Below are 13,913 nucleotides of genomic sequence, written 5' to 3' on the forward strand. Positions count from 1 at the left end.
AGAAGCTGGCAAAAGGGCAATAACAGTGCAGGCTAGGGGATAGCTTAAACCTATTAGAAGCAGTGCTTATTTCTTACTAGTTAAAAAATAGTTAATATAAAATGAATGGAAACTACAGCAAAAAATTTAAGAATCACCTGTAATCTTACCGCCACAAGATAACCCCCATTTTTTTTAATGCTTTTTCTTTGCTTATCAGATTTTCTCCACAACATGCATTTCATATTAAATGATAGATTTTTCCTTTTTTTATTCAATATTATATCATAAACAATTTCCCAAGTCTGTAATTGCCTCATCTTTTTGTTTGTTCTGTTTCCTCAGTTTAGTTCTGACACATGAGTTTTGCTTTGCAATGCTCTGGTGATTCATCTGGCTATTCATTTTGAAATAGTTCTAACAAATAAAGGAGCCTATGAGGACACCTTGAATAAAGACACTTAGCTGAATCTGAAATGGCCACACTTGGTTGAATGAATGATGACCATGTCATCAAAATTTCAGCAGAAAGGAAATGGTAATAGTAATTCAATATGAATCCAGCACCTTAAGAGCTGAAAAGGTTTGGTTTCAACAATTTCTACCTATTTTTAATAGACACGTTGGAATGCATTTAGCTTCTTCTATGGCAAACATTTTAAAAACCACACCCACCCATAGAGATAATAATCAGCACCAGTAGCATAATCCTGGGAAAGGAGGAAAAAATCTCTCTCTCTCTCTGTCTCTCTAAATTTGGAATTGGAAAATGCCGAGCATGGTAGGACATCCTGAAGTATGAGGTGTTGTGGAGATGGAGTAGACATGGAGTTGCCCGCCCAATAGCCATTCTTTTTTTTCTGACAGAATCTCAAATTTTCTATTCTAAACTCTGTCTATGATCTGAGCGTGTCTTTTATTTTAACTTGTAGACTATCCAAACCAGAATAATACTTCAGAAACACAGATTGGTTTTTAGGAATAAATATAGTTAATATCGATAGCATCCAACATATCAATATTTGCTCTAATGTGGGCCTTAGTGAGGTTTCTGTAGAAGTATTTAGTAAATAACTTTTATTTATTTATTTATTTATTTATTTATTTATTTATTTGAGCGAGAGAATGAGAGAGAGAGCATGAGATGGGGGAAGGGCAGAGGGAGAAGCAGACTCCCTGCTGAGCAGAGACCACGATGTGGGACTCGATCCTGGGACTCCAGGATCATGACCTGAGCCGAAGGCAGTCGCTTAACCAACTGAGCCACCCAGGCACCCTACTAAATAACTTTTAGCGAATTAAAGAGTATTTCAGCTCAGGAATTAACCTTGGCTGAAAGGAAAAACTATTAGCAAATTAATAATTTAGAGTCTTATTTATACTTTTCTTATTATAGTAGAATAATCCCTAACTAACCATAGATATTTAAAAATTTACTGGCCTTGCTTAAACTAGAAACTATTTAAGGTGTGTCCTCTCATGGGAAATTCCTGAGTGTGCAATTCATCACACTTGTAAGGCTCAGTCAATTATTTCATAGAATGTCAGTCTAGGAGGGGCCGTGGGCTTATATAAACTAAGAAGTAATTACCTTATGTAATAAAACTAAAGCAGGTCCCTAGCTAATGAATTTGCTAGTTGTTTTCCCAGTTTATAGACATTGACCCATATGAGACACAGTACAAAGGCGCAAACACAGACAGACATATTCACTGAGTTAATTAGGGCACGCTAAATTGCTGTAGCAGATAGACCCCGGAATGAAGTCATCCTAAGAAGTGGTAGCTCATTTCTGCCTCATAAGACAGTCTGGACACATGATCTAGGTTGGGAAGTGTCTCCTGCAGTGGGGGCATTTAGGAACCTAGGCAGACAGTTGCTCTATTACCTTCAAAATGTCACTGTCCTCATGGCCATCCAGCAGAAAGGCGGAAGAGAGAACAAGGAGAGGTGTTGTTTGGTCTTGAGCAACACCCTCCAAGAAGCCCACTTCACTTCTGTTCACATTTCACTGGCTGCAGCTTAGTTACATGGTCACATCTGACTGCCACGTGACCTGGGAAATGGAGACCTACCATTCTGGGAGAGTGGATTCTGGTGGACGGCTTCTGACACGTATGCACGTATGTAGTGTAATGGAGCACCAGCCTGGCAAAGTCTCCCCGCTGGGTGACCCCATCCTCCCTGGTCTCTTCTCCATTCTCCCTACTGCAATTAGAATCATCTTGGCATAGCGCAAATGGGCTTGTCCTTCACCAACCGCCTCCAAATCTCTTGAAACCTTTCAATAACTCCTCATTGTATTTCGGACAAAGACAAAACTCTTTATCCTGACATACAAGGCTCTGCATAATCCAATTTCCACTTACCTAAGCATTTTCAGATTTGGAAAATGCTCCCACTCATTTTCGAGGCCCAGGCCACACCCGCTGCTTTTCACAGTCTCTACTTCCTGTGTTCTCTTTTCACAGAGACTTCACACTTGCTGTTCCCTTGGTCTGAGAACTCTTTTCTCCCCTCTTTGCCTCATTAGTGCCTACTGATCTTTTAAATGTGACTCTCCCAGTGGAACCTTCCTTGATTTGCTCATAATCCTCTAAATAAGCTCTCACTGCAGGAGTTTATCTTTTTTTTTTATAGCATCCATTATAGTTATGCTTTTATAATTGCTTGTGTGACTGATTAAAATCTACCTCTCCTGATAGACTATAAACTCCATGACGTCAGCAGTTATGTCTGTTTTAGCTTATATGTGCTCAGTGTCACTTCTTACCCCCAGAAGATACTTACTAAACATGTGTTGAACATAAGGAGGTTTGAATGAATGAACGAATGATCTGTATTCTAGTTTGGGTCCTGCCACAAATTAACTATGATCACCAAGTTTTCACTTGTCAGGGCTCAGTTTCTTCATTGTGACAGGGTTGAATTAGATGATGTTCAAGACCTTCAGCACCATGGTCCTGTGGTCCTACTATTTGAAAATTGAATCCTGTGGGTCATCATGTTTGTCCAATCACTCAGTTACATTTCTTTAACATTTTTTTAATTTTTTAATTTTCTTAAATTTTATTTTATTATGTTATGTTAGTCACTATACAATACATCATTAGTTTTTGACTCTGAGAAACAAACTCAGTTACATTTCTTAAGCAGATGCAACAAGTTCTGGATCTGGCAAGGTAGAGTGAGAACACTTCTTATTGTTTCATTTTGAATTTCAGCACAAACGTTAACTATATCCTAACCCATGAAACCCAGTAACAACTGAAAAGGGGACTGGATAAGGTTCATGAAAAATAATAGTATCAGTTATTATGCAGAAAAAGATAAGGAAATAAAAGGCTGAAACATTTTGTTGATCACTGTAAGATTAACTTCTGTCTAGGGTCGGAAGATGAGCACCATGTTACTTTTATTCTGGTTGAATTTAAAACTTGGTTTTAGAAAGGTCATGTATTGACAATGCATTCATATAAAATTTCATTGGGATATGAACAGGGGCTTCCCCCCCCTTTTTTTTTTGATTTTGAGATTGATATTTGATAAAAAAAATTAATATCCAGGCTTTTTTAGCCTTTTTCTGTGTGTGACATAATGGCAGGAGATCATTGCCATGCCCGATTTCAAGTTGTTGGATATCACTTATGTTTCATCTATCTAATCTATCATCTATCCTCTCTCTATTTAAAAACAGCATTTTCCATATTATGCCTATGTTATATAAGTCAAGGAATGCTCATTGAGAGAAGTCTTAGTAGGATCTAGAGGAAATTGACCTCTTTGAGAACAGCTTGAGAGACTGGGACCATTCTATAAATAGTTGATGTCTTTATTGAAGGTTAGCTGATAGACCATATTATATGTTATATTGCAGAGTTGGGTATTAAAAGGAACCCATATACCCTCTGCTTTTATGAGTAATGCACGTTTTTAGAAAGTATCAAAATCTACCACAGAACTGAGAAGGTAAGTTTAGGCCCAAGACTGAGGATGTTTGCAATTTCTCTAAAAATGGGATATATCAGTTTGACCTTCTTTATGAGCATTTCTTTTTCCTGCTAGTTTGCAAGATGGCTACATCTTATTTTTCATGTGTCACTAGGAAGGGGATGTCACTACAACAGTGGTGAAATTTAACTAGGGGCATCTTTCCTTCTAATTTTGTTTTGACTGAGATTCTTTAAGTTAATACATGATTTTTTAAAAGTTTGATATACAGAAAAATTGATCAGATAGTACAGAGACTTCTAGTATACTGTTTCCCTCCCTCCCCACAGTTTCTCCTATTATTACTAATTATTACTGTTATTATTAGTCTTGCATTAGTGTGGCACATTTGGTACAATTAATGAACCAATATTGATATATTTTTATTAAGTAAAGTTCATATTTGTATTTCTTTAGATACCCTTTTTCTGTTTCAGAATCACATCCAGGATTCCACATTTTATTAGTTGTCATGTGTCCTTAAGCTCCCTCTGGCTATGACATTTTCTCACACTTTTCTTGTTTTTGATGACTTTTATGTTTTTTTTTTAAAGATTTTATTTATTTATTTGAGAGAGAAAGTGAGAGTCAGAGCAGGAATGGAGGGGGAGGGGCAGAGGGAGAAGGAAAACAGACTCCCCGCTGAGCAGGGAGCCTGATGCAATCTGGGGCTTGATCCCAGGACCCTGGGATCATGACCTGAGCCGAAGGCAGACGCTTAACTGACTGAGCAGGCACCCCTGACCTTGACAGTTTTGAGTACTACTGATCCGGTATGTTGTAGGCTCTTCTACTGGAATTTGCCTGATGTTTTTCTCATGATTAGTCTAGGGTTATGGGTTTTGGGGAAGAAAGTACTATTTTCATCAACTCATATCAAGTGTATATGCCATCGACATGATTTTTGACTATTGATGTTGATATTGATTATATGGAGGAAGTAGCATTTGTCAGGTCTCTTAACTGTAAGGTACTCTCTACATACTGTATTCTTAGAAAGAAGTCACTATGCACAGCCCACACTTAATGATGGCAGTTATGCTCCTCGTCTTTTGGAGTAGAGTATCTACATAATTTGTTTGAAATTCTTTTGCAAGAGAGATTTGGACCAAGATTTCTTTTAAGGAGATGGGCTTATTTGAGTTTTGGGCTATCCCAATAAGTATTTTGTGGTTATAATTACGTATATATTTTTTAGATAAGGCAATACGACCATGGCAATGTGACAGAGTGGGAAAGGTACTAGATTCGGAATACGAGGGTCTGAGGTCGCAGAGCAGCCAGGTACTTCCCAGAAGTGAGACGTGGGTACACCTGTCTTCCCTGAGAGCTGCTTTGTGTGATCAGAGGTTCTACCTGGCAAGTCACCTCACTTGCTAGCCTCGCTGCCTAGAACAGATGTTCCCTGGTGTGGTCCATGGCTGGTTCCTCCTACCCTGGTCTCAGCTCGAAAGCCACCCCTTCCAAGCAGAGTTCTCAGAGCGCCGCAGGTAAAAGTAGCTCTCCCACACCCCGGAACCTTCTATCCCATGGCTTTGTATTAATTATTAGCATGATTTATTGTTATCTAAGATCCTCTTATTTCTTCCCTTGTTTATTATCTGCTTCTAGATTATAAACTTCATCAATTCCATGAACTCCAGCAAGTCAAGCACCTTATCTGTCTTATTTCCTTTGTCGTAGCTAGACAGTGCCCTGAATATATTCAAAAGAACAAACAAACATCAAATGACCCTTGGAGACATCTGCACTGAACATTCTTTGAAGCTAAAAATTAAGTAAAATAACACAAAACTCTTTGGTGACTCAAACCAAGAGGAAAGATAAGCCAATCTCCACTGCTGGTACTTCCATGAAAAAAAGAGGGATCCTAAAAACAAAAGAGATTTTTAGTATTCTTTCTTTGTTTTGGAATTTGAATTCCAACAAGATGGTATTATTTTGACTTAGATTACTTTTTGCTTGGGAAACTTAAATTAATAGGTATTTTGGCTGCCACGAAGGAGTACTGACTTCTCTTATTTAACAAATCAATGTCCAGGAAAAAAAAAAAAGACTTTGATGTCCAGAAGAGGGACGTCTTCCTGAGGCTCTCTGAAATTTGAGATGTCAGAAGTATTTCTCCTCTACAATTGTTGGGAAAAGGAGCACGTTTATTCTCTAGGGGAACTGAAGCATAATGAAATGCAATCTAAGAACATGCAAACTTATTATCTACCAGGATGGTTGAATGGTTCCAATCAAATGGAGGATAGAAATAGGGGCTTTATATTCGGATTTTGGAAAAATGACTCCACAGCTATATTTAGGCTCAACAGTGCCTGCAAATACCTGAAATTGTGGCAGTCTGTGGCTTGTTCATAACATAATGAATATATTTTCCCTTTGAGACTTATCATGGAGGTGAGGAAAAAAGTGCCCCAAATTATTCCTGCAGACGGAAGAATGATATCTTACTGTGGATGCTAAGAGAAAGATTGCTGCTTGTCTAAGTAATAGGTTGGTGTTGGTTTTTAATTGGCTCTTCAGAAGCCTGCCTCTGTGTCAAAGACTGCTTCGAGTAGGTGAACCTTGTGACTTCAGAAAGTCAAAATTTTTCTTTATTTCTCTCACTTGTAGGAATTGCTAAGAAGTAGAGCTTAGCATCATTAGCGGTAGGAATCCTTTTATGAAAATACTATTTTCCTTGTCTCCATGGATAGAAGTCCTAGCACCAGGGAGATGGCATTTTAAAAAATATGAATCTGATGTTAATTGCTATTTAAAATTTATCAACAAGTTTCCATTGCTATTAGCTTAAAAATGAAATTCTGTAGTGTGGTCTATGGGACCCTGCGAAAGCTTTGACTGTGTCTAAATTGTTCAGCTTCTCCTTGTGTCCCAGGGACTTTGCACTGTCTGAATTTCCTCTTCCTTCACCTTCTTCTGTCTAGTTAATTCTAGGTACCCCTCAGGTCCTAGCCCAAATGTCAAAACCAGTGGGACATGTCGTGACCTCCCAGACTCCTTTGTTCAATACTCTCATAATTCCCCAAAGCTTGTCCTTATCACAGTTAGTATTAACTATTTCCCCTACTAGATCATTAGGGCAGAGACCATGTCTGTTTGGCTCCCTACTCAATGCCCTGGTACATAGTAGGTACTCAATGCTATATACTGGATAATGAATAAATGAGTGAATGAAAGGAGCTGAGTTATACTTTCCTTTCTTGCATAACTTTTCTAAATACTTAATATGCTAACAATAGTGTGTTCCTTTATTATAACTAATAACAAAAAAGAAAGGCCAGTTTTCACTTTGTTTCATATTGACAATGAGATAGCTCAAGGAAGATAAAGGTGAAGAATGTGGGTTTTATGATCATAGATACCTCAGTTCAAAACCTGTTTCTACCACTTACTGGCTGTGCGATCATGGGAAAAGTACCTAAAATTTTTCTGTGTTCCAGTTTCCTCATCTATAAAATAGGTCAGACCTGGGCTTAAAGCCCTGATCCATCAATTACTAATTGTGCAACTTGGTTCAAGTTAATAATTTCTCTAAGCTTCAGGCTCCATAACAGGTACAATCATACATGAGGCTAATAATACCTATCCTTCTCTGCCTTAGGGTTATTAGGAGGATTAACCACACACACACACACACACACACACACACACACATGCATTTGTTTGTAAACATATAAACGTTGCTCAATCTGTATGGAGTAAGAAGATAAAAGCAAATGAACACAACAGTATGACATTATGTTCTACTTATCAGAATACCAAAGATAAAAACTTGGCCAATGCTTTTTGGTAACAATGTAAAGAGAGATAGGTATTCTCATTTCACTGTTGGTGAAATATCTTTGAAAGGCACTAAATTTGACCTAGAAATTTCCCTTCCTAGGAATTCATCCTACAGGTATAATCATACATGTTCATAAAAATGGCAATGTAGCGTTGTGATAGTAAATTATTGGAAGCAATAAAAAGTTCATCAATAGGACTAGTTAAAAAAGTTATGGAATTGATAAAATGAAATACTGTATGGTCGTTAAAATGCATTGATAGGGAATTATCTCCAAAATATTTGATGAAAGGAGCAATGTAAAGAACAATGCAAATTATGTTAAAAATAAAAAGATCACTCTATACAAGCATCCAATTATTTAAATGGATAAAAAATACTTCTCCAAGAATTTACTGGGGGGTGCCTGGGTGACTCACTCAGTTGAATGGCTGCCTTCAGCTCAGGTCATGATCCTAGGGTCCTGGGATCAAGCCCCGCATTGGGGTCCCTGCTCAGTGGGGAGTCTGTTTCTCCCTCTCCCTCTGCAGCTCTCCCTCTTGTGCTCTCTTTCTCTCTCTGTCAAATAAATAAATAAAATCTTAAAAAAAAAGAATTTACTGGAAGCCATGGTTGCCTCATGGGGAGAGAAATGGGGGTACCCAGCTTCGGTGAAATTTATTTTTCATTGCCTACACTTTGTTGTTGTTGTCTTTAACTGAGTGTGTATATTCCTTTATCAACTCAAATTAAAAAGAAAAAGATTTTATTTATTTATTTATCAGAGAGATAAAGAGAGAGAGAGAGAGAGTATAAGCAGGGGGAATGGCAGGCAGAAGGTGAGGGAGAAGCAGTCTAAGAAGGGAGCCTGATGCGGGACTCCATCTCAGGACTCTGAGATCATGACCTGAGCCGAAGGCAGACGCTTAACCGACTGAGCCACTCAGGCACTCCTAAACTGGAAACTTCTGGAAGGAACTCTCCCCTTCCTAGTAATGCTCTCCATTCTCAAATACTCTGAAGTTAAGAAATTTGGAAAGGACCTAGCTAGTAATTAATTTAATTTATCCAACCTGAAACAATCAGTTGGCAAATAGATATTTTTCTTCTAAAATCATATTTTAATAAAGGTATTTAAAGGCTTGAGATGTTTTCAATCATTCTACTGCAATATAATGGTTAATTTGAAGAGCTCTGTGAGTTTGATTTGTATTTAAGATTTTTACAATCTATATATAGGTTGGTCTTTAATAACCATTTATACATTGCTTCTTTTTATATAGGTCATGTATTCTCCTGGGAGAGTAACAAGATTAGAAATAACAAATGCAGTACAGAATAAATTAAAGTGATTCAAACTGCATTATATAATTTCAGAAAATTAGTTTCACACTGAAACATTTAAATAAGAAAACCAAGTGATTTAAGGTGGGGGGGGGACCATAGTGTATGCATTTTAATTGCTATTGTTAGCAAGTTTTATCCTTGGCAGTGTGGTATCTGTTCACAGGGCTCCAGTAATATGGCAGCTCACTGGGTCAATATGGATAAAATTATTATTATTTTTCCTTATTTAAAAATGTTGGCTTCACTCTCCCTGAAGATGAATAGCATTTATTAGTCAAAATGTCAAAGGGGTATCGTAAAAGTAATTGTATTTTTATATATAATTCTCCAAACTCTTGTATACAAAATGTTCTTATTACACTTAGTGCCATAAATTTGGAGGCTGTTACGGGACAGGAGATAGCAAAATGGGGGCCAATACTTTTCTAATTAGTTAGGATAATAAAATGTAAGGCTTGGTTTTCCTCTCCCAACGAAATGAAGGAGATATATGCTGCTCTGGAGAGTCTACTATTCTGGCTGGTTGTGTTTGTTTCTGTGAAGTTTAGCATCACTCTCCTTGTACTGAGTCCTCAGGCCTTTTTCAATTTTTCTATTCGTGCATTAAAGGCCTCTTCCTGTATTTGCAGCTTTTCGTTTATCTCGGTCTGTGAAGACAATCATAAAAAAGTGGTTATGATGGAGCTATCTTTCGCTGCACATTGTCTTTGTGGTTTTGACATACTATAGTGCCTAAAGACAGACATTATCCCTCACACACCTTCCTGTTTTGCAGACAGAGCCGTGTTTCAGCCTGTAGTGATGTGATAACACTTTATCATATTTCTCTGCACATTCCCGATGTATAGCATGGCTGCTATGAACAGGAAGTGGTATTTGGACAGCCATTTTTCACATAGCCTTGTGCTGGAAGATAGGATAATTTATCTGTATTTTCAGACGGACTTTACCAATAAGCACCGAATCAGAATAACTGCTCTGGGCTCAGTTAGTGCGGTGTTGTGTGTCCCCCCACCCCTTTGCAATGATGTTTTTGTCTCCTGTATAAATACATTCTAAACGGGATCTCAAAAAACTTCTGTTATGAAATCACAACACAAATGATCTCACAATTAGAACAATTCTCATAATTAAGAATATTCATCAGACATTATAACTCTTGGAATTATGCCACTTTGTGGTATAGTTTGGGTAGAAAAAAAGTACGTGATTGCTGACAGGTTTTAGTGTTTGCCGCAGCTGTGATAGCATTTAGCCTCTGGCAGAGATATTCTCTGGGCTGACGTTGCTACCCGCAAAATTCCAGAAATCCTTCCACGTTATCTGAACATTAGTAGTGCCGGAAATGTCTTCCTTTTTTTTCATGATGGGTAATAAAATTATGTATAGAGAAGCCAGTGGTGAGCGATGTGGCAAAACTGGTGTTTTGTTTAGGTGATTTAAAAAACGTTTACGAGTGTATGAGGAGTAGTTTATACACATAACTATTAATAAGCAATTTGAAGTTTAGAATGTTAACGTCTATAACATAATTTGATGTCTTCGGGGTAACCGTATTTTGAGAAACTTCTGTTATTTCAATTTATACAGAATAAATTTAAAAAATCAAATACTGTTTTGGGCTACATATAAATTTTCATTCTTATTTATTTATTTATGAGTGTAACTGTAATAGATAGTTTTGAAGTGTACACTCTGGTTACCTTATCTGATGAGATTTTGTTTCACTTTCATGGTAAGAATCAATATTTCTGAAAAGATCACACTGGTGTCAACAATTCTGGATCCTTACGTGAGTACCCATCTTTTTGATTCACGTTTTTTTCATTGTTGTTTTTTAAAGATTTATTTATTTTAGAGAGAGAGAGCATGCATGCGTGAGGTGGGGCAGAGGGAGAGGGAGAGAATCTCAAGTAGACTCCCTGCTGAGCGCGGACCTGACGTGGGGCTCCATCTCACCACCCCAAGATCCTAACCTGAGCTGAAATCAAGGATACGGCGCTTAACCAACTGAGTCACCCAGGCGCCCCTGGCTCAAGTTTTATCAAGCCCTAGATGAAGCTCTGGCCTCTGGCTTCTCATTTTTTTCATTTTTCCTTTCTTGGTGGTTGGGTGGAGGAGGCAAGGAAGAATGAACATCGTCCTCCAGGTTACAAAGGAACTCTGTCATTTTTCAGGAATCACTAATCCCCTTGGTCATGGTTTTAGTAGAGGTGGAAAGAACATTGGTCTAGGAGACGGAGACATAGGGATTAATTTAGTTATGTAGCCTTGGACAAGTCACTGAGCCACTTTGGGGATTAGTTCTTATCTGAAAAATTAAGTAGTTAAAAATTAAGTATGTTAACATTATATGTTAACTTTTAAATTCATAATTCCAACTCTTAATTTTCTGATATATTCACCAATGTTATATTTCAGTAATACAGCCTTGTGAAAGATTTTTAAAATACGTTGCTCTTGCTTCTTTCTGGCGTGCAACCTATTAGACCATATAGGAATTGAAATGGGTTTGAAGAAATAATCTTGTCACAATTCCAAAGGATTGAGAAGCACCACTCTAACTAAACAGTTAACTCTTCCCACTTTCAATTAATGTGTTCAATGTCCACTAATAATTTCCTTTCTTTCAACTAAGGACACAGGTACTATCATCTCCCAGCTTCTGTTTCATGGTGTCACCAGTGTTTGCACATTAACTTGGAGGCCTTTCTGGTATTTCACTGAAACAAAATTCATCGACACAGGTGTGGGCTTGCGGGAGAAGGTTCGTGAGGGTAAGGTGCATGCCGAATAGTGCTGTGTGCTGACAGAGGAGAGCTACGTTTCAGATCTCTAGCCTATGGTGATCGGTACTTTGGTTCAGACCCAACCAGCAGAGCCTGGACGAAAAGCCTCCTGCTCTGGTCAAGAACAAGGTTGTCATTAGTCTACCATGTCTCCTTGTTTTTCCTCGGAACACTGCTGAGCAGATTAGCTATCCCACCAACCACTAGCATAGGAAAAGTTTCTATTGCCTTTAAGGGAAGAATGGAAAACCCATGACCTGGGCTCAATAGCCTCTCACTGACCACTACCTTGAGGTATTCTCCCACTCAGCTTTTCTAACCTGGAAATTCAAGTTGACCTAAAAATACCTATAGTCCTAAGATGGCAAACTTCCCTCAAGGTTTTTACATTATTTTACCCTGTTGCTTAGGGCCAACAGCCAGCATTTAATGTAAGAATTTAGTGTTAGTATTCATATTTTTCTGAAACGTAATTCTTTAAATATATTAAAGTTTGCTCCATTGGGTATAATTTTATTATACAACTCAGGGCCAAAATAATTTCATTTTGAATGTATCTTTAAAATTAAAATACCTAAACTATATAAGCTTAAAATGTTTGCTCTATTCAGTATAATTTTAATTAATATCTCAGGGCCAAGATAACTTCATTCTTAATAAATCTCTAGAACTATAAAGTTCGTCAATGGGAAAGTAAGTGGATTAACATAAAAAATTTAAAGATTCACACTACATTCTCTGAAATTTCTGAATTATAGAAAGGGAAAAATGCCTGAAACCACACTGGAGAAGGAGCTCTAAAAACTGTATTCAAAACATGAATTCTCAACTGCCTTTTCCTCCAAAAATTATAATAACAGCATGGCTCTTAAATAAAGGAGAAAAAAAAAAAAACTATTGGAAAATTGAAAACATCTTGCAAAAACTAATTCATTAAATGGTCCTACAGCAAGTCAGCGTGTTCCTACACTGACCAATGACATGTGGCTACCTTTGAACAGGGATGCTGTAGTTTTAAGAGCCAGCAACATTGGAAGGCAGGGTTTAGAAGGGGAAAATAACTTACCTATCTAAACAGGGGAAAAAATTTAGGTAGGCAGAGAGTAATTAAACTTGGGACTTGACCAAGACACAAGGGTAAACACTGAAATCGTGCCATACCACCGGAGTATTAAAGTCCAAAGTAGTCTGGTTGTGATATTAGAGGTTGTGTGGTTTTTGCGGATAACACTGGGATAGGAACGAGAATCCAGGTCACAGCTCCCATTCAGGGTCTTTCAACAGTTTCTGACCCTGGAAACACTGGATAAATGATTTAGTCTTTCCGTGTCTATCATTTTTCAATTTATTTATCAGGGAAGTGCCTGGCTCATTCTCATGTAGTTTACCAGGATTATTGAGAGAAAAGACATAAAGGGGTTTGCTAGAACTTGAGACATTGTATAAATCCACATCATCAAGCCATTTTATTGAAAAATTGGCAGTAATTTGGCCCAGACTAATGTCCATGAATCCACTTAAAATGGAAATGATTGTGGCACCTAAAGGATCTGCATCCCCCACCTCTGGTCCAAGTCCTTTCTATGCCTAATTGCATTTAGACGAACAAGCTAATGAACTTCCAGGCGCAGCAAGGTTGGCTTTAGGCCAAAGGGACAATAACACACATATACAGCAATCATATTCTTTCTGTTATAGAGTAGTGGTATAAATGTTGCAAACTCTAACAGTAAAAAAAAAAAAAAAAATTCAATGAACAGTTAAAAATATACTGCTCACTACATGGAACATGGCCTTGGTAAAGATGTTTTCAATTTTGGGGGCCTGCAAACAATTCTATTACTGTCTAGTAGTTCCTCAGCAATAATTTCAGAGCTGCCGGTTGGCAAAGGAGCCCAGGGCCATGATTATACATAAACTATATTTAGATGAAATGTTATCAAATCTAAAAAGGAGATATGTTCTGAACTCAGTTTAATTCAACTGCACTCTGCCCTTCCACACAGTAACCAGTTATTACATTCATGGGATTGTTA

At 37.6% G+C, this 13,913-nt stretch overlaps 1 protein-coding gene and 1 long non-coding RNA gene across 7 annotated transcripts in view; one reads left to right on the top strand and one right to left on the bottom strand.

The window, feature by feature from the left end:
- The window catches only part of LOC118519321 (uncharacterized), a 176,573-nt gene that overhangs the window by 126,834 nt on the left and 35,826 nt on the right, over window positions 1-13,913 (top strand). The window lies entirely within an intron of this gene.
- CABCOCO1 (ciliary associated calcium binding coiled-coil 1) overlaps window positions 1-13,913 on the bottom strand; it is a 195,269-nt gene that overhangs the window by 58,459 nt on the left and 122,897 nt on the right. Inside the window, exon 8 of one of the 6 annotated variants that reach the window (XM_078077670.1) lies at window positions 4,505-5,839. The exons of 2 other annotated variants lie outside the window; for them this stretch is intronic. In XM_078077670.1, coding sequence (XP_077933796.1) covers window positions 5,744-5,839 — 96 coding nt within the window. In that variant the 3' untranslated portion in view covers window positions 4,505-5,743. Of the gene's footprint in view, window positions 1-4,504; window positions 5,840-6,551; window positions 9,736-9,964; window positions 9,995-11,246; window positions 11,319-13,913 lie in introns of those variants that run through there. 3 more of the 6 variants (XM_078077671.1, XM_078077674.1, XM_078077672.1) reach the window with 3 other exon arrangements.

The sequence above is a fragment of the Halichoerus grypus genome, chromosome 7 (assembly GCF_964656455.1).
Source record: "Halichoerus grypus chromosome 7, mHalGry1.hap1.1, whole genome shotgun sequence".
Lineage (NCBI taxonomy): Eukaryota > Metazoa > Chordata > Mammalia > Carnivora > Phocidae > Halichoerus > Halichoerus grypus.